The sequence below is a fragment of the Enhydra lutris genome, unplaced genomic scaffold (assembly GCF_002288905.1).
Source record: "Enhydra lutris kenyoni isolate GAN:26980312 unplaced genomic scaffold, ASM228890v2 scaffoldscaffold27, whole genome shotgun sequence".
NCBI lineage: Eukaryota > Metazoa > Chordata > Mammalia > Carnivora > Mustelidae > Enhydra > Enhydra lutris.
In genome coordinates this window covers 2,159,293-2,180,652 of record NW_019154111.1, presented here as the reverse complement: position 1 = coordinate 2,180,652, position 21,360 = coordinate 2,159,293, and the positions used below count along the sequence as shown (strand labels likewise).

The window sequence follows — 21,360 nt, the reverse complement described above, 5'->3', positions numbered from 1 at the left end:
CACTGAACCCCATCTTGAAGGTAATCTCATTGTATCCCTAGTCTTCCGTGGATCTGTATTTTGGAGGGGCCCTTTGGTGGTGGAAGGGGCATCTTTGTTTATTTCTAGTAACAGAGATAAAAGAACCTCCTTACACTTCAATCTTCTGCATTTTCCTTCCTATTTTAGACTAAATACTATTTTCTTCCATACCTCCCATTCTGTCCCTCTCCCTTTTATGAGATAGCTTTGAAGGAGATTTCATTTAGGCTTAACTGTCAGATATGTGATAGTTGTTTAGTAAGGGTGGGAGATTATGCATGGTAGCTCAAAGGAGTAGAGTCAGGATTAGGCGTTGGTGTTCAGATTAGGGTTTCAGGAAACTGAGCATAAAATTTGCAGGATGCTACTTCTGGGATAGTCTCCCTGCTGACTCTGCAGCACTTCCCAGCATCCCTTGGGCCATTGCAGAAGAGGCGATGGTGAAACTGCAATCATTGGCCACAAGATGGCACTGTGACGCCACTGACATCAAAGGGGCTCTGAGGGACAGCTGGGAGAGCAGCCAAGGAAAGGAAAGGGTTAAGAAAAACTTAGGCCTGGATCCAATATCAGGCAGATGTGGAAGAAGTTTTCAATTATTGCTCGGCTACCTAGCTATGGAAGAGGTGGGAGGTCCCTCTAAACCCTAATGAGCTCCACAGTTGAAGGATTTGGGCAAGGCAGCCTTGACACCAGGGGCAGGTGCAGAGGAGCAACTGTCTCAGAGGAATATGGGAAACTGAGGGGGTGTGGTGTACCCTAAACTCCGTGTACCACAGCCACACCCCATCTCCCCTGCAGGCCTTGCTAAAGAATGTTAGGAGAGGAGTAGCTGACCCTACTTGAGCTGAGTCAGAAGGGACCCTGGGCCAGACAATCTGCAGGGGTGGGATGCAGTGACATCCCACGGAGACTCATTTGTGCATTGGAGAAGAGCTTCCAAGCTCCCTTTCTCAGTCCTGTGGATGAAAGGATTTAGGTGGGACAGCCCTCTTCTTGTCCTGCCTCTGCCATGAACCTCAACCTCTTTTGTGTGACTCTTTGGCTGCTGGGAGCAGGTGAGTTCTGGACCCAGCTGGAAATCAGTGCCAAGGTTTTGCAAAATCCCAGCTCCAAGCTCTTCCCTTTCTTTTGCAGATGCAGTTTACTCCTTAAGCCTCACCTTCCCCTCTGTCTGCCTCTGCCAACAGGTCCCATGGATGCTGAGGTCACCCAGATGCCAAGATACAGCATTATACAAACAGGAACCGAGAAGACCCTGGAGTGTTCTCAGGATATGAACCATTTTGCAATGTTCTGGTATCGACAAGACCCAGGACAGGGGCTGAGGCTGATCTATTATTCAAGTGGTAGCCCAAGCACTACCAAAGGGGATGTTGCTGAAGGGTACAGTGTCTCCCGAAAGGAGCAGAAGCATTTCCCCCTGACCCTGTAGTCTGCCAGCACCAACCAGACCTCTGTGTACCTCTGTGCCAGCAGTGAATCCACAGCATCACTCAGCCAGCTGCTCTCTGCACAAAAACTCAGCTGCAAGCATGGAGACTCCTTCCTGAGTCCCTGCCTCATGATGAGGGAAAAACTGCCCTTACTGAGGCTTTCACCCTACCCCGACGCTGAGCAGGATGGCCCTCAGTGTGAACTGTGCTCCGTCATGTGCCGGGGGAGAGCTCCTAATGTTATTCCATGCAATCTGGAATATTCTGGGAATTGAGTAAAACAGAGGATCAAGTAGCATCTCATGTGAAATTAATATTTCACTTTCTTCTCAATGAACAGGAACAAAGCAGAAAGCAGCTGAGCAGTTTTAAACTCCCTGAATGGTCTGGGATTCTCCAGATCTAAAACTATTACAGAAAGTTGCCTTGGGGTCAAAACCATTGCATACTCTGCAAAAATTCTCTGGAGGAAAACAAACAAACAAACAAAACCTCTTAATAACTAGTTATAAAACACACAAGTAGGGGCACCTGGGTGGCTCAGTGGGTTAAAGCCTCTGCCTTCAGCTCAGGTCATGATCTCAGGGTCCTGGGATCGAACCCCATATCGGGCTCTCTGCTCAGCAGGGAGCCTGCTTCCTCCTCTCTCTCTCTGCCTGCCTCTCTGCCTACATGTGATCTCTCTCTGTCAAATAAATATATAAAATCTTTAAAAGAAAAACAACAACACACAAGTAAACAAGCCACTTAGGGAAACGTTAGTAGATGCATCAAACAGCATCATTACAACCAAAGGGACTACAAACTAAGTCTCTACCTGTGGCTGTAGGGCAGTGGTTTGAGTCTTCTGAGGCTCAGGGAGGGTAGCTTAAGGAAGGGACCGATTTCTCACCACCCCTTTGGCTTGGTGGGAGATTCATGAGCTCCCTGGGTTTTTCCTTGTAAAACATTACAAAACGATATTGGGCAATAATTTTATTCTCTCCACAGCCCATTTCCTTCCTTGACTCCTTAGAGGTAGAGTCAACCCAAAATCAACGTTGCCTGGCTTGGGATCCATTAACTCCAAGACTGGGCTTCCATAGTTGGATTTTACAGGAAGTGCAAACACCATGAGCTGCACACCCCTGGTCACATGCTCCCTTTGTACACCCCTGAGCCTGCAAGGGTGCTGCTGGCTCACCCAGGACCTGCTTGCAGAGAGAGGTAGAGGCTGCTTGCCTGGAAAAGTAATCAACAGACTGGCCACGGCAGCTAAGCTGCTGAAAGCCTAATGAGATGCTGAATGGTGAAACTGATAAATGACCAATTTTCCAAACCATGGAGTTTACAACAGTTCAAGATTCATAGAATAATCTCTAAAATACTGGAGGATTTTTTTTTTTTTTACATTTTTGACCCTCAAAAACTCAGCCGTGATCCTCAGCTACTTCTTAGCAAACTTATTAGTTTAGTTTATTTTAATGCCAAATTTGGGTGCTATATGTTTCAGTCTCCAGGAACGCGTCACGTTTCTCAGTGTTTTGTGTATGTGAGTGTCCTTGTCTTCTCTTACTTGTGTGTGGTTCATCACGCAATTGGGCATGGGGAACGCAAGCATAAAATTATATATATCTCCCATCTTTTAGGAAATTCACTGACTTATGCTTAAGTAATAACTTATTAACGTATAATTAGTAGAGAGTAAAAAGACTCAAATTAATACATGATACATGGATGGCTTGGTAAATTTTGATGAATGTCTACACTGGTGCAACCATGACCAAAATCAAGATAAAGAACATTTCCATCACCCAAGAAAGTTTCCTTGTGTGCATTTCCAATCAATTTCTTTCCCAGAGCTAAGCACTTTTCTGATTTTTATCACCACATTTTGTTTATACTTGAACTTCTTGGGAAAGAATTTCAATCTAAAACGGAACCAGGAGGATATAAAATGGAAAATCTCATGCATGTGCCTTCAGAAAAACAAAATGTAAGGACTGAGAGATTGATTTCCCATAAATGCCTGAGTCATAGAAAACTAACAATGTTGAAATTTTCTTAAATTAGGGAGTTGATCTGGGGTTACCTCCTATCACTCTTGGGAAATTTTTGCTTATGATTTCCAGAGGCATAAACAAGAAATGACCCAGGTCGTGTTGGTCTTACAAAATAAGCTGAATTAAGCTTTGTATGTCTGACTAGATGAGTTTTGTCTGTATTTTCAAAGATCGTCTCCCTCTGTATTTGATTTTAACAGACCTAACTGAGCTTTCTGCTGTCTCCATCCTCTGCCCGTGAGAACAGCCCACTGCAAACCTTCCATGGCCTCTCCTGGAGCATGATACAGTCTGTGTATCCTGAAGTGGGCTTCCTCAACTATTTCCAAAAAACTTATCTTTTTGACAGTTCTGAGCTTGACATTCATATAAATGGAACCATATAGTCAATGCTCTTGTTCAGTTGATTTCTTTTTCTCAAAAATTAATATTTTTGAAATGTACTCATGTTGTTGGGTTTATCCATAGTTTATTCTTATTACTGTGTGGTATTCCAGTGCATTGATATACCGGGATTTGTTTATCCATTCACCTGGATGGATATCTGGGTTGTACCAGGCTTCAACTATTACGGATAAAGCTCTTCTGAACATTTTTGTACAAGTAATTGTAGCTAAATGCATTTATTTCTTTCAGGTGTAGGCAGAAAAGTGAAATTGCTGATTTGTAGGGTAGATGCACGTTTGACTTCATTAGAAACAGTTGAACAGGTTTTCAGACTGACCAATTTACAATACTGAGGGAGGGAGGGTTCCCAGGGCTCCCCATTCTCACCAGCATTTGATGACCTCCATCTTTTTGTTGTTGGCCATTCTATGGGGAGTGCAGTGGGATCTTGTTTGCATTTCACCAATGAGTGATGATGTTTGTTTGCTTTTTGGCCATTTCCATCTTCCTGTTTTCTCTTGTAAAGTGCCTGCTTTTATACTTGTTCATTTTTAAGAAAATGGGTTGTCTTTATACCATTGCTTCATAAGACATATTTTTATGTTCTAGGTAGGAGTCTTTGGACCATTAAATATGCGGAGTCTCTTTTCCCACGGTGGTTTGCCTATGAGCTTTCCTTATGTTGCCTTTGGATGAGCTGAAATTTAACATGTTTGTTAAGTCTCATTTATCGGGGCGCCTGGGTGGCTCAGTGGGTTAAAGACTCTGCCTTTGGCTTAGGTTATGATCTCAGGGTCCTGGGATCGAGCCCTGCATCGGGGCTCTCTGCTCAGAAGGGAGCCTGCTTCCTCCTCTCTCTGCCTGCCTCTCTGCCTACTTGTGATCTCTGTCTGTCAAATAAATAAATGAAATCTTTAAAAAAAAAGTCTCATTTATCATTTTTTTCTTTTACATTACATGTCTTTTGCATCCTGTCTAAAGCATGTTTACCCAACTCCAAGATGAGTCTTTCTTTTCTAGTTCTTGCTCTGCTCTCCTGTGGCTGTCCCATTCCTTGTTCTTGCTCATGAGCTGAAAATGCTCCCCCTCCAAAATCACAAATTAGTCATCCCACTATCTGCCCAAACCTTCCTATCCCCATCACCTGTTCCTCGACTCTATTGGGATCTCCTTTCCATTGGTAACCATTCTTTGTCCGTATTCCACACTAAGGTCCTTCTACATTTTCATGAGCTCACACTAGGGTATATTCAATGATTTTCCATTCTTTTGACACAGCCTTACAAGCCATCTTCATTCTTTCACCATGATCTTTGGTTGCCCTTACAGTGCAGACACCAAGCCAGAAGGAGTGCATTATGTCTCTTGTTCCGGGCAATGCCTGTCCCAATGAGCCTCGTGCCTGCACCAGTTAGCACCATGATAAACTGATGGTTACTAACCCTACCTGCCTTTACATCCCTGCTTTGAGATTCCAGTGCTCTTGTTGGCTTTCAAACATTTAAACTATTTTAAATGTTTAATTATCAAACATTTAAACTATTTCTAATATTTAAAACTTTTCTCACTCACCTTGAAATTTACCTGTTTCCCTTCTTGATGCTAAAATCAAAGGAGATTTTGCAGCCAAGGGCGGTGCACAATGAGAGGCACAACCCCAGGGAGGGGGGGTTTGGAGTGAGAGTTCCAAAGAGGGATCTGCATGGAGCATTGTGTTGCCCACCATGGAGGTGAGGCGAGTGCCCTGACTTGAACTTCGCTAGGTGACAGGAGGTAAGGAATATAGTCTTCCTGCATCTTCTTTAGAGTCTTTGTCCCCAAGTCACACTGTTTATTTTCACATTCATATTTCTCTACACTTCTGCTGACTATCTCAGCAATGCTAATTGCAGACTGTTAGGGCTTTTGTTACTGCTAATTGCAGAATGTTAGAACTTCTGTTACTGCTAATTGCAGAATGTTTGGGCTTTTTTTCCTTTTTTAAAATCAAAATACAGTCTCCATGTCTCATTTTCCCTTGCTATGTCTAGGAGTACACAGGTGTGTCAGGGAAAGGGAAGCCAGAAGGCAGGGAAGGGAGAAAGCATTCTATGGCTGGCATAAGCGTGTGGCTCTTATTGCCTGAGAAAACTGGCCTGGGAGGATGAGAAGTGTGGATCCCTGGGCACTCAAGCCCTGTAGCTAAGGGACACTGCTGCCTTGAGCAGGGAAAAGTAGGGACTCTGAAACATGACCTGGAGAAGGAAGCCGAGAGAATAGATCTTGCAAACCAGGACAGTTGGTGACCCTGCCTCCTTGCTCCTGCCATTTCTCCCAGGAGCTACACTCAACTGCAAGGTAGAGGAAAAAGGACCCCTGTTAATACCATCCACAGAGGTTAGCCTCTCGGGACAGGGCGGATCTGGAGGGCTAGACTTAAACTATCCAGAACATTATACCTGCTCTGGGCTTGAGGGCAGGAAATCCTGAGTTGGTTAAGCCTGAGCTGTAAGCCGATAGATAAAGTCCTGGAATGGTTTCTGGGGAATCTGTACTCCTAGTAATTCATAAGTAATCCAGGCCCCTTTGGATCTGATCAGATGGACTGAATCTTGGTGATTCTGCAGCACTAGCTAGTCAGGACGGGTGTGTGCATGCTGCCTGGGGAAAAGAAAACGTAATGACAAAGCTTGTTGTGAACCTGACATCTGAAAGGGGATTGGAGGACACACAGGCAGAGTGGGAACAGGGTTTAGTCACAGCCCCTCACCCCAGCCAATGCACTGGTGGGCGGGAGAGCTCCAGCACAATTAGAGGTGGGGAGGGTGGGAGGTAAACAGGCATCCTAGTGGTAGGGGAGGGGCAGGGTGGTGGGCAGGTGCCACAGAGGAGGCTGGACTCAGAGACACATCTGGGCAGCTGCGTGGGCCTGGACCTTGCTGGAAGCCAGCCTTCCTGCCTGCAGACGGGAAGGGAGTCTGGGGTTCAGGGCAGCACTGTCTGTAGGGTGATGCCAACAGGGCAATGCCATCCCAGAATTACCTTCCAGCCAGGAAGAGCGAACCTGAGAGCTCAGGTCTTACCCAAGAGGACCAGAACCCTGAGCACAAGAGGCACAGTGCTGCCCACCTCCGCCGTGCCTTGGGCGCCAGGCTCCTCTGCTGGCTGAGGCTTTGTCACCCATGGGCAGATCAGTTCAGTGGGAAAGGACAGCATTGATCTTTGGAGCTTGCTGACTCCTGAATTCTCTACTTTACTATCTGGGTAAGCCATCAGGCTCTCCCCTGCTCATTTTGTGTCTGCATTCCACAGGACCAGTGAAGGCTAGAGTCACCCGAACTCCAAGACACCTGATCAAAGCAAAAGGACAGCTAGTGACTCTGAGATGTTCCCCTATCTCTGAGCAGCCCAGTGTACCTTGGTATCATGAGGCCCCAGGTCAGGGCCCCCCAGGTCCTCTTAGAGTTTTATGAAGGTATGCAAAGAGCAAAAGGAAACTTCTCGGATCGATTCTCAGGGTGACAGTTCAGTGACTATGACTCTGAGCTGCGCATGAGCTCCTGGGGGCCATTGTTCTCGGCTGTGCCTTTCTACACCAGCTGCTTGGCACAGCCCTGTGGGGTCACCAGCATTCTGTCCACAAACCTACCAGCCTTGCTCTAACAGTGAGAGAACAGGCAGGCTCCCACTGAGGTTTCTCTCCTAAAAGGGAGGTGTTCGGTCTTTTCAGACATTTCCTGTCCTCCTGAGCTTGGAGTCCTGTCCACTACCAGAAGCCAGGCTCACAGGCATGGCCTGGGTGTTTCCACGTCTGTCCCCACACTGAGTGTCTCCACTCAGTGTGGAGTGCCCTCACCACCCGATGCCTGTCAAGTCCTGGGTGACACCAACATAGGAGTGGCAACCGAGCCCCCTGGGTGTGCTAGATTCTTTGTGGATATTGTATGTTTTAACACTTTGCAACAATCAGCCCAATCAAATAGTCCTCTACCCTCTTTGTAGGTGAAAAAGCATAGGGACAGTTAGTCAATTCCTCAGGGTCTCATGGTCTAGTAGAAGCAGAACCCGGAAGCAAATTCATGTTTTCCAAGTCCAAGCTTCCCCCATGTGTCCTTCCCCCATCAGTAGCCTGGGCAACCGGGTTGGTCGGGGGAGGCTGGGACTCCCCAGGCCATCCTGCGGTCCAGCTGGGTGGCAGTGGAAAGTTTGTAGAGCATTATGACCTCTTCCCATGGCAACTGTGGGGAACATATAATTCCACACTGAATCGTCATCCTCTGCACACATCCCTCACATCTTTTCCTAATCTGTAACTTACGTTTTCATTTTTACGGTGTGCTTTGCTGTACAAGTTTCATGTAATGCAACTGAAATTGTGGTGTTCTTTGTGTCTCAACTAAACAAATCCCCCCTTAAATGAATGTCTAAATGAATGCCTTAATTTATTTCAGCTAAATTAAAATTTTATTTTTTGCAAGAAAGAGTAAATGTACCTGGGATATTTTTCCACGTGAGGAATGGAGTAAAGATCTAGGAATAAGAAGAAGGGACATATGTTTGGGGCGGAAGAGACGGCCTGTGAAAAAGATTCCAAGGGAGGAAAAGAACATGATGCATACAAGGAAATGAGGTGCAGGAGTGTGGCTGGGTCAGACAGAACTAGGGTTCCTGTGCAGGGTGTCGATGGAGAGACAGGGGAGTGCAAACATTATAGGACCTTGCAGCGCTACTTCACAGAGGAAAGGCAGCCTGGAGCAGAGACCATATCAGTGAAGGTCTAAGACCAGATGTGGAGGGTAGTGGAAGGTAGACAGTGAGATAAGGGGTGGGTGAAGGGGTCACTGTCTGACTCTACTCTGAGCCAGGTCTTATTTCCCCAACACCCAAACTGGAGAAATGTCCCCTGCTTCCCCCGTTCTGTCCTGACTCTGCATGTCCACCAGGCTCCTCTGCTGTGTGGTCCTTTGTCTGCTGGGGCAGGGGATCCCCCTCCCCCGCAAAGCCCTTTCCTGGGCACACTAAGCCCTATCCTAGGACTTTACTGTGTTTCTACCCTAGCAGGATCCCTCTTTGGCACTGACTCCAGCTCTGGCTTCTCTCAGTCAGAGACTGGATGCCGGAACTATCCAGACCCCAAGAGAACAAGAACAGGACAGAGGGGGACATTGAGATGCTCGTGACTGCTGTCCCTGGCCAGACATGTACAGACGTCAACAGGACCCCAAGCCGGGCTAAGCCGATAGAGTACCACTTGCACAAAGGAGAAATACCCCATGGGCCTGTGACTTTCTGTCATAGCCAAAGATGCTGTCCTCTTGTCCCTGACCTCTGTGTCCTCTCATTCCAGCCGGCACCCCAGAGTCACCTCCCCCGCATAGACAGGCCAACAGAAGACAGGCTTGGGCTTGTCCCTGGTGAGGGAGGACACTGTCCCAGGGCATCCTCTCCTGGACTCCCCAGCGTGGGGACCCAGCCTCCTCCTCTGGAGCCCTTTTTCTGGAGCTTTCACAGAGCCCTTCTGTGGCTCTGCCATCAGAGCTGTCACAGCTCTGGACTTCAGAGCCATTCCGCTTACCCAGGTGCTTACAGAAAGGGAAGACCATTTGAAATCCAATGTTCTTTTTGTTTTTTTTTTTCTCCTGAAAAAAAATTTTTTTTTAAAGATTTTATTTATTTATTTGACAGAGAGAAATCACAAGTAGGCAGAGAAGCAGGCAGAGAGAGAGGAGGAAGCAGGCTCCCCGCTGAGCAGAAAGCCCGATGTGGGGCTCGAACCCAGGACCTGGGATCATGACCTGAGCCGAAGGCAGCGGCTTAACCCACTGAGCCACCCAGGCGCCCCTCTCCTGAAAATTTTATATATTTATCTGAGAGAGAGAGAGAGAGAGAAAGCGAGAGAGCAAGAGAGAGAGCATAAGCAAGGGGAAAGGCAGAGGGAGAAGCAGACTCCCTGGTGAGCAGGGAGCCCACGTAGGGCTCTACCCCAAGACCCTGGGATCGTGACCTCAGCCAAAGGCAGCCGCCTGACTGAGCCCCCCAGGTGCCCCTGAAATCCAACACTCTTGACACCACAGGTCTAGATTCCTGTTCTCACTAGCCGTGGATGAGTCCGTCTGCCCCAGGGCATTTTCATCGCAGCCAGAGACTTTGTCCCCACCTGTCCACTCCTGGCTGTCCTTCCGCACTCTGTTTGCTCTTATTTCTGCCTCCACCACACCAGGCTCAGCTCCTGTCATTCCCCACCGGTGTCACCTTCCTCCCCAACGGAAGGCTGTTCTTCCTGCGTCAACACAGGTCTCTCATTTGCGTCCCCCTTGCTGCAGCTCTCCCGTTGGCGAGCACCCCATCAGGGGAGCACTGCTCACGGGATGACTGGGTCAGTCTCCGGTACCCCAGGTGCTCAAAGCTTCCAGTACTCAGCGATCCTTGTACACGACCCCATTTACTGGAAAGCCTCTCACTCTCTAAACTGTAAACCTCAGCTGTGTGGGGAGCGTGGATGTCTTTAACCCCTTGTTCTCCTCAGTGCCAACAGCAGAAGGAAGAACACCCAGGTACCTGCTGAGGCCACGCCAGAGGCTCCATTTTTAGAGAGAGTCTGTGTATTAGTCCTTGAAGAATTTTAAGAGTCCTTCAGGGTGGAAATATCAAACGGATGCCCAGAATGGCCCAAGGACAGACTGAAACCCCAGTTTTGCCTGAATGATTCACATCAATGCTTTGAAGACTAATGCAGTTTCCTCTCCTGAGGCAGAGAAGACCAGAAATAGACTACTTATTTCAGGGTCCAACCTTACAAAGACTGGAGCCAGAACATCTTCCCTGGGGACAGCAGCTCTTCCCACTTGTTTGCAAAAACCTTATTTGAGGAGGCTGTGACCTATTGACGAACCCTAGGATCACATCACAATCAGCGTTGTAATAATGTTGCTTGTCGAATTAGGAAAAAGAATACAGGTATCTCTGAGTTTTTGCTGAGTTTAGAAATACAGGCACTAGAAGGCGCTCATGTCCCTTCTTTTTCAAATAAGGGACTGACGCAAGCTTGTTCAGTAATGAGGAGTCAGGCAAGACCTCCACTCCCCAGCAGCGGTGGTCAGTCCCTCAGAGAGAGAAACCGTGTTTATTCATAGCACCAGTTAAAGACAACATCAGATCCGCCCACCTCACTGCTCGCCCCGCCATACCAGTGAGAGGCCAGTCATATGCATATATTCAAAAAAGTAAAAATAAAAAAAAGGGGGGTGGCATTGCTAAGTGTTCCATGACCTGTGCCTTTCTGGACTTTGCCCATTTAGACACCACACATCCTGAAACCCATCAAGGGTCTGAATGTAAAGTTGCCGAGTGGTTAAGCTATGTCTTTGTAATTAAAAAAAAAAAATCAACAATGTACAAAGATGTTAAGCGTTAATAATCCTCTCCCCTCTCCAAACACACCTCCATCAGTCCCTGTCTTAGGTGGGTAGCCAATATTAACGTTCTGTTGTGTTTCCTACCAACTCTCTTCTCTGGGGTCCTGCAAACCTTTCCACTGAAATCCACCTGCAAAAAGTGGGCCGACCTGTGCCCATTAGTTGCCATATGCACACTTCTCCCCCTTAATCTACTTTGCATTTCATTTGTCTGGCTTGGTAGACACAGACCTAACTTGCTTCTATCTGATGCTTCATGTTGCACAAGTGAGTGACAGGTCCATGGACACTCGGTCATCTACTGTCTACCTTTCCTGACTGGTCTTAAGTGACGATGCTTCTTCAAGCTCCCACGTTCTCCAGACTCTGGCTTCTGGAGGATGCGTAGGGCTCTTCCATCACTCATAGGCTTGGAGGTCTGCGAGCTCCAGCCACATCCCCTTACGTGACAAGACTGAGAGGAAGACAGGCGTGGGCACTTACTACATCCACCATGGACTATGCAATCTGTCCGTTACTCCTCATAAGACCTTGTGAAGTGGACTTAATCCTGTGTAGAGAAGGCTCACGCTCAGAAGGGTTGATGGCCTTTTGCATGGACCCAGAGGTGATAAATGGAACCAGATTACAGATGCCAGTCTGATGGTGTCTGTGTGGGAGACGCAGCAACCACAGGGTCACAGGGAGGAAGGGGCTGTCCATCTTCAGACCACACACCAAGGCTAGGAGGGAGTGTGTGTGTCCCACAACCACTGGAGGGAAAGGCATCATGACACTGACCGTGGAGAGGTCCTAGGGGCAGCTGGTCTGGTCGGTGGCCAGGCCCCAGAGAGCTGAGCTTTGAGAAAATCATTCCTTCACAACTTGCAGCCAGATAATGAGGGAAGGGAAATCTGTGAGAAGGGATTGTTAAAATGAGGGAAAGGGGAGAGATCCCTTCAAGCGTATAAGATGTACGGGAAAACGAAGTTAATCAAAATCCAAGCTGATTCTGATCAGTTGGCCTGTTAAGTGGTTAGAAAATGGGAAAATGTACATTGAAGGTGAAATTAACAGCGCCACTAACGTTTTCCTTGTGAAGGCTGGCCATGTGGTGCGAAAGCTGGAGGTAGTGCTGAAGGTCAGAGTGGAGGTTGGACGGGGCACCCTAATAAGCCCCTCAGTGCTGGAGGAGACTCCAGGGGCCAGAAGCAGGCCAGTTTCCCCACATCACAGCTCAGAGGCATCTTATCTTGTTTTGGGAGGATTTGGGTATCATTCCTTATTGGAGGGCGGCCGCTAATAAGGTTTTGAAAGCTATGTCAGGAATGCAAATGAGCAATCAAGTCACTAAGCAGACTTTTAAGGAGGCCAAGCATCAGTTTACCCACCCCCGCCCCCCATCTTTACTGCATACCTCTCACCAGAATAAATGTGAAATGGTCTGACTCCTCGGGGGAGATGTTGGGAACACTTCTTTATTTTACTATTTTTTTTTAATTTTTAAAGATTTATTTATTTGAGAGAGAGAAAGAGAAACACTTATTTATTTTACTGGTTTTTTTTAATTTTAAAGATTTATTTATTTATTTGAGAGAGAGAGTAAGACAGAGAGAACACACATGACCAGGGGTGGGCGGGCAGAGGGAGAGAATCTTCAAGCTGACCCTCCCCACCCCCACGCTGAGTGAGGAGCCCAATGTGGACTCCATCCCAAGACCCTGAGATCATGACCTGAGTTGCAATCTAGAGTCAGACACTCAACTGACTGAGCCACCCAGGTGCCCTTTATTTATTTTAGAAGTGACTTAGAAACACCAGAGTCACCATGATAAGTTGTTGAGGACAAAAAGCAGTATGGAGATGAATGAATGGAGAGAAGGAATTCTGCTTTTCATCTCCAGAATTAATAGAAGATCCCAACTTAGATCAGTACCTGCCAGGAGCATCATCCCACCCTCTTGTAGGTCTGAACAGTGAATTCAAACTGCTTTCAGGACACAGGTGTGACTGCTCCTCCCCACACCTCCACGTGCCCTGTGCCCAAACCACTGATGTGACCCGGCAAACCCATGGTTGAGGTCGAAATAGGAACACGCAAGGGAAGGTGAAAGGTCAGCATTCTATCCCTCAGGTTGGAAGTGCTGTTGACACGCAAGCTGAGAAAGTCCCTAAGAGACAGGGGACACGGGCCAGGGGCCGAGTGTAGGTCAGCTGAGCGTCATGGTTCAGAGCGCAGACAGCCAGGACCTGACAGAATCTGTGATTACGTCAAGTTAATTTCCAATGACCAGTGTCCATTCATTCTAAGCTTCATGATGTTTTGCGTTTTAACACTTCTAAGTATGAGTGACAATCACTTTTTTCTTCCTTAACAGTCCACAGCAGAGTGGTGCATCTCAGAGTGGCTGGTACCTTAGATTTAATCAAGTGATAGAAGCAATTCTGAGGCTCAGTGATGTCACTGGGAGAACTGCCTTGTGCAGGCAAGGGACCTCCCTCCTTCTCCGCTCATTCTCATGAGAAGGGACCTCCCTCCTTCTCCACTCATTCTCATGAGAAAACCTCCATCTGGGGAACCGCCCAGCCCAGCCCTGACTCCACCATGGACCCCAGGCTCCTCTGCTGGGTGACCCTCTGTCTCCTGGGGGAAGGTGAGTCTTCAGAACACAAAGTGGTTTCAGCGAATGCTTGTGTGGGAGTGTGAGCGATGATTACATGCCAGGAGGACAATCCATTTCTCCTGACTGTGCCCGACTTCTGTCTCCACAGGTCATGCAGGACCCGGAGTCTCCCAGTTCCCTAGGCACAGGGTCACAAAGAGGGGCCAAAATGTAACTCTCAGTTGTGATCCCATTTCTGGTCATATTAGCCTTTATTGGTACCGACAGACCGTGGGGAAAGGCCCGGAGTTTTTGGTTTACTTCCAAAACGAGGATGCATTGGACAAATCAGGGATGACCAATGATCGGTTCTCTGCTGAGAGGTCTGAGGGGACCCGCTCCACTCTGCAGATCCAGCGTGCAGAGCAGGGGGACTCGGCTGTGTACCTCTGTGCCAGCAGTCCCACCACAGTGGGGCACCGTCACCTCCTTGCTCTTTGCAAACCTCGTGTGCTCACTTCTCCTAGCTCACAGGATCTCCGAACAAAGGAAGTGCCCTGTTCTTCCTCATCAGGGGTAATAAGAGCATTTGGGACTTGAGCTGTTCTTCTGATAGTAAAACGTCAGGAAATGACCTTCAAAATACCAGAACATCTTTTGGCTTATAACAATTTTGGCTTATGTGCTTTTTGGATTCCTTTATACAGTTCAAGATTTTATAATTGGGATGGAATATCAGAATTTAGTCTCAGGTATTGTGACATATTCTCTTGTAAAACTATGAAGTTTCAGCACATTTATAATAAACTCCGGTTACTCCGTGTCCCTTATTCAGGCCGCGCTATATGCCCAGGGATGGGCCCACCAATCTGGAACACTGCTAAGGCCATGTGTAGCTACCAGCCATAAAGATTAGTAAGTTAGAATCCTTGGCAACAATTGCCTCTGAGATCAATTAATCCAGAACAACTGTCAGCCACAACCATGATACACATTAACCGAGGTTGATATAAAATGGAACTCCAGTTGAGAAGGAGCTAAAAGGAAGTGATTCAAAGGAGACCTGAATGATAGTTGTATCATCCATTTGGGACTCTGACATTTTGAAAGTAGTTAGGCCAAATGATACTCACACAAGAGGTGTAGGAAGGTTCCACTTGGCGTGCACACACACACCCACACGCACACACACGCACATTTGTGCTCACAGACGCATACACACATGCATACTCTGTGGGTCCCTCTTCCACTCTCTTAATGGTAGCTTTTGATACACAGAAATTCTTAATCCGAAATCATTCCATTTTTCCCCCCATTTTGGTTTGCATTCTGTATTCTGGTGTCTAGAAATATTTGCCTACTTCAAAATGATCGTATTTTCTTAGATTTCCTCTCTAACTTATTTATATTTTACCCCTTTTACATACATGGGTCTGCAATCCAGGTGGAATTAATTCTTTGTATATGAAACGGGGAAGGAGTCAAGTGATGTTTTTGCAGATGGTTTTCCAACTGACCCAATGCTCTTGGATGAAGAATACTTTCCTCACCACTATGTAATATCACTTGTCGGAAATCAGTCATTGTACATGTGTGGGTCTGTTTTCCTACATCTCTCATCTGTTACGTTTGTGGGTCTTGTCGGTTCTCGCACGAATACCACACTGTCCTGTTTACTATAGCTTTTTTTATTAAGAGTTCTTTACCACGCTGGACTCTTTGTATTTTTCATGTATGTTTAGAAACAGCTTGTCCAATTCTCCAGGAGAATATGCCTGCTAAGAATGTCTGCTTTTTGTTTCCAAGTATTGTAACCAAATCACGGAACAAAGCAAAGAATACAGTGGAAGTAACAGAAACACTGAGCACCTGAAAATGTAAAATACATAATGTTTGGCATCTAATCAAAGATTATAGGCATGCGAAGAGACAGGGAAAACGACCCATCATGGGGAGAAAAATCAGTGGACAGAAACAAATCCTAATTTGACAAACTGGCAGACAAAAGTATGAAAATAGTTGCTATAACTCTATCCTACATGTTCAAAGTTAACTAGAAATCCAAATCAAACTTCTGGAGATAAAAATATATTTCTGTGATGAAAAACACAATGGGTAGAATTAATAGCAAATTAGACATTAAGGAAGAGAAGATGAATGATCTCAAAGGTGTAATAGTAAATGATTTCATAATGACACAGAGGGAGAAAGGGGCAATGGTGAGCTATGGGGGAACTTCAAGTAACCCAATGCTTAATGACCCAAAGGCAAGTTTTTAAAAATGTAAATGTCTTTAAAGGACAGTTTGCTGTTTATGCCAAAATAATTCCACCATAATGTGGGGTTTATAATATGTTAAAGTAAAATGTATGACAGCAGTCATAAAGACAGGGAGAGGATAATGGATGAGTGTCATATCATTGGAAGGTTTTCATAATCTATGTAAGCTGGTATAACATCATTGAAGGTAGAATGCAGTAAGGCAGAGCTATATGGCACAAACTGTGGAGTCACAATTAAAATAATAAAACACAGAGTTCTAGCTAATAAACCAACAAAAAGGATAAAAGGGAATTATTATTAAAATACCCAATTAATCTACAAGAAGATGTTTAACAAAGAATAAAAAGACGAAGAAGAGACAGGACTAATAAAAAACCAATAGCAGCATGGTAGACATGAATGTAACCAGATCAATAACCACATCAAAGATAGTCTAAATGCCCTAATTAAAAAACAGAGATTGTGATATTAAATAAAAAAACTATGTGCTACCTTCCAGAAATGCACTATAAAGACTCAGAATGTAAAAGGTAAAAGGATGGAAAAGGTATACCATGCTAACTACTCACCCAAAAAAAGCTGGAGAGCAGTATTAATATCAGACAAAGTAAACTTCAGGGCAGAGAATATCTTCAGGGATAAAGAAAGTCATAACCAAATGACAAAGGGGTCATCTCTTAAGAAGACATAATAATCATAAGTATTTATGCTTCTAAAAATAGAGCTTCAGGGTACCTGGGTGGCTCAGTTGGTTAAGCGACTGCCTTTGGCTCAGGTCATGATCCTGGAGTCCTGGGATCGAGTCCCACATCAGGCTCCCTGCTTAGCAGGGATTCTGCTTCTCCCTCTGACCTCTCTCCTCTCATGCTCTCGCTCTCCCAAATAAATAAATAAAATCTAAAAAAATAAAAAATAAAAAAAAAACCCAGAGCCTCAAAATACTGAAGTAAAATGGGTTGTACTGCAAGGAAGACTAGACAAATCCACAATTAAAACCATTGTTTTAATACTTCCCGGTAATGGACTGAACAAGTTAACACACACGCACAAGTCAGTAAGGCTGCAAAAGGCATGAACAACACTATCGATCAACGTGACCTGATTGATGTTAGTAGAATATTTCACACAACAGCAGCAGGATATGTGTTCCTTCCAGCTGCACTTGATTGTGTACCCAGATGGACTACAGACTCTGGGCTTGAAATTAGAATTAAGACATTTAAAAGCATCTAAGTCATACATAGTATATTCTTGACCATGGGACGAAGAATAAATCCAAAGGGAAATTACAAAGTGGTTTTAACAGAATAAAAATGAAAATACATCAAAATTGATAGGATACCACTAAAGTCACAGGGAGGGAGAAAACTGAAGGCTCGGAAATCATCCCCCACTCATTCTGAGGCCTGCACGGCTACCACCAACATCAGACAAGAGTACTGCACGAGCACTACAGAACAATATCCCCCTGAACACAGATTAATAATCCTTTTAAATTTTAATATATGGAATGTAACATCTAAAAATGATAACATAGCATGACCAAGAGGAGTTTATCTCAGTAATGTGCAGTCGCTATAACATTTAAAAAACTATCCATGTAATTTACTATATCAAATACAAAAAAAAAGAGGAAAATTATACAATCATCTCTATAGATTCTCAAAAAAACAGTTGAAAAATCCAACACCCGTTGCCGAGAAACACTCTTAGCAAATAAGAAGTAATTGGAAGTAACTTTCTTCCCCTAATAAAGGGCATGTATAAAAAGACCTAGAGTTAATAGACCATTTTGCAGCCAGACTATGACAAATTAAAGATGCATGTCATAATCTCTAGATCAAACACTAAAAGTAGCACAAAGAGAGGAAAATAGTGTTTTCAACAAGTGGTGCTGGAAGAAATGTATATCCACATGGAAAAAGAATGAATTTCAATCCTTGAATCTCACTCCGTCAATCAGGAGTGGGCAAACTAAGGCCCACAGCTCAAACATGACCTCTGCCTGCTTTTATATGGCTAACCATGGTCTTTACATTTTTAATGGTTGAAATAAAATAAAAAGAATGACATTTTGTGACATATGATAATTATATGAAACTCAGATTTCCGTATCCGAATGGAAAGTTCTGTAGGCGCACAGCCAGGCTCTTTCCTGTCCATACTGCCTCTGGCTGCGCTTCCATTACAATGGCAGACTGAGTGGTGGACTCAGAGACTGCCTTGTGCTCAATACGGAAAGTTTGCAGACCCTCGTCATAAAAAAATTATGACTTGGATCAACATTCTCGATGATCTGTACAGCTTCTTCTGAAAGAAAACAGCAAATTCTCCTCCTCACCCTTGAAGTCGGCAAAGATTTCTTTTTTTTTTTTAAAGATTTTATTTATGTATTTGACAGACAGAGATCACAAGTAGGCAGAGAGGCAGGCAGAGAGAGAGGAGGAAGCAGCTTCCTGCCGAGCAGAGAGCCCGACGCAGGGCTCGATCCCAGGACCCTGGGACCATGACCCGAGCTGAAGGCAGAGGCTTTAACCCACTGAGCCACCCAGGCGACCCTCGGCAAAGATTTCTTGAGGACAAGGAATGTTCTCATCTTGAAAAAGTGTATTTTTCTTTATCAAAAATTAAAAACTCTGTTCATCAAAAGATATTAAGATGGATAGATGGCTATCTGAAAGAGGGCAGGTATCCACCATGTAAAGAATTGCTGCAAATCAACAATAAAAAAGAAAATTCAATTAAAAAAAAGAGCAAAAGATGTGAACAAGTTATTATTATGTATGTATTATATATACATATATATGAAGAGGGTTTTAATATATATCATATATACATACACATATGGCACATGTAGTTCCCTCTTCGTGAGATTGATGGGCTTATTCCCTAGCCGCTTACATTTTGGGGGCGCTAAAACTCCACAGTCAGCCTCTTCCAGGAATTACCTCTGCTTAAAGAGAACGCTTTGCCCAGAGTCCTATCACTTCCCCAGGGCAGCTGGCAGCTGGTGACTGGCTGGTATCCCCTTTCCTAGAACACTGACTGTTGAGATATAGAATATGTATTCTTTTCTTGGAAAAATGTTTGCTTCACGCTTCCTTCATGAACACGTGCAAAGGGTGAGCTAGACATAGGTGGGCGTCCAATCACCGAGAGCCGGGCCCTGCAGGATCCTGGCGCCCAAACCTGTACCTGGCCTGCTTGGGCCACTTGAAGGCGCTGTGGCTCCACTGAGCAGACCACTGACGGCTGCGTCTGGGAGAGGGAGGGTTAAGGACAAAGAGGCTTGTCTTGGTCCAGGCATCAAGGAGATTGCTGATCAGAGTCAGTGCTGACACCTGAAGGCCGATCACAGTCTTCTCACATTAACTGATGCTCAGGTGTGTTAGCCACAACAGGGAGCTACGAATTCCACCTTTCTTGGTGTGAAGGCCTCTCTTGGAGCCTACATTGGTGCAGTCTGATGAGGCTTCCGTGGGGCAGCCTGAATAACCCAAGTCAGGTGCAGAGAAAGGAGCACAGAGGAAAACAGAGAAGCTGTGGGGGATGGCCACCCAGCACAGCACAGCCCGCCCCAGCCGCCCGGGAGGCAGCTGGACAGAATGGAGGGGGGCCTGCTGCCCCTGAGCCTGCCCGGAGGGTGAGGGGGTGCAGGGTGGCTGCAGGAGCCGACCAGGACAGTGACATCAGAACGGTGACGTCACAGGCAAGCCCTCCGAACAGAGCTAAGGGAAGAAGACCAGAGCCCTGAGTCAGAAGATGCGCCGCCCTGTCCTGCCTGGGTCTGCCAGGGGCACCCAGCTGCTCTGCTGGGTGTCCCTCTGTCTCCTGGGGGCAGGTGAGTCCTAGCTCAGGTGGGACATCACTTGAACTGCTGCTGGAATCTCAAATTCCTTCCCAGACCGGGTCATCAGCAGCTATCTCCTCCCTCTACAGGTCCGGCGGGTGCCGAAGTCATCCAGACACCCAGACACCTAATCCGAGGCAGTGGGGGGAAGGCCGTGCTGAAATGCGAACCTGTCTCTGGGCACAGCAGTGTGCGATGGTACCAGCAGACCCTGGGGCAGGGCCCCAAGTTCCTCATTGAGTATTATGAACAGATGCTGAGAGACAAAGGAGACATGCCAGAACGGTTCTCAGCTCAACAGCTCAGTAACTACAGCTCCCAGCTAGACCTGAGCTTGCTGGAGCCAGGAGACTCAGCCATGTATCTCTGTGCCAGCAGTTAGACACAGCCCTGCAGCATGACTGGCTTTCTGTACTCAAACTTTCCTGTCCCAGCTGAAGGTGTAAGAGGGAGAGGGAAGGGGGCCTCAGCCAAGTTCCAGGGATGGTTCTAGGTTTTTTTCTAACACTCTGCCTTGCCGAGCCCAGCCAGAGCACTCCTGAACATTGGGGGCCCAGATTCACTGAATATTCTCGAAATTCCTGGCAATGGCAGGAGCTCCTGCACTGTGCTAGGGTGTAGGTGTGCAGGATGTGTTTTAATGCAAGATAGACATGAGTATGTCCATTTCACAGATGAGGAAGCTCTCAGTATGCCATATTATAGATACAAAATGGTATCTCATGGACTTTCAAAAATTTTCCTATTTAAAGTCTCAGAGGCAGGAGTCAAATCTAGGTCACTAGGTCTCTGAAATCAACATTTCCCTAAAATTTTACTATGTTTCACCAATTAGATATAGCAGACCACTGTGTCTTCCATCTTGGGACCGGCAGAGCTGTGGTGGGCAGGTCGCACATCATGGGGTGGGGTTACCATAGCTATTGCCTGCCCACTTCTAGAACCAGCTTCAAGCCAGAGAATATGTGTCTGTCCCATCAGGTTCCATTAGGGTGGGGCCAGGGTATCCTCCAATACAGGAGCTAAGGGACCAGGGGGTTTCCCGTCTCTCAGAGGATTCAGCCAAGGAAACAGGAGCCCTCTGGGAATCTCAAGGAAATGGGAGTTAATACAGGAATTAGTGCTTCTAAACCACTAGACATTCTGGAGGAGGGAAGGTCTGAGGAGGCTGCAGCTCTCTCTTACTTCTAGCACTTTCCATCAGAAAAGCTGAAATTGCTGGGGTGCCTGGGTGGCTCAGTGGGTTAAGCCTCTGCCTTCGGCTCAGATCATGATCTCAGGGTCCTGGGATCGAGCCCCGCATCGGGCTCTCTGCTCGGCAGGGAGTCTGCTTCCCCTTCTCTCTCTGCCTGCCTCTCTGCCTAC

The 21,360-nt window shown here is 46.2% G+C and overlaps 2 gene segments (V, D, J or C); both read left to right on the top strand.

Annotated features, from left to right (window-relative positions):
* The first annotated feature begins 1,060 nt into the window (after window positions 1-1,060).
* Window positions 1,061-1,503, top strand: LOC111151970. The segment is given in 2 exon segments: window positions 1,061-1,079; window positions 1,212-1,503. A coding segment is annotated over 1 exon segment (240 nt).
* Window positions 1,504-19,907: 18,404 nt separating this feature from the next.
* Window positions 19,908-20,377, top strand: LOC111151888. The segment is given in 2 exon segments: window positions 19,908-19,986; window positions 20,085-20,377. Coding segments are annotated over 2 exon segments (372 nt in total).
* Window positions 20,378-21,360: the final 983 nt, after the last annotated feature.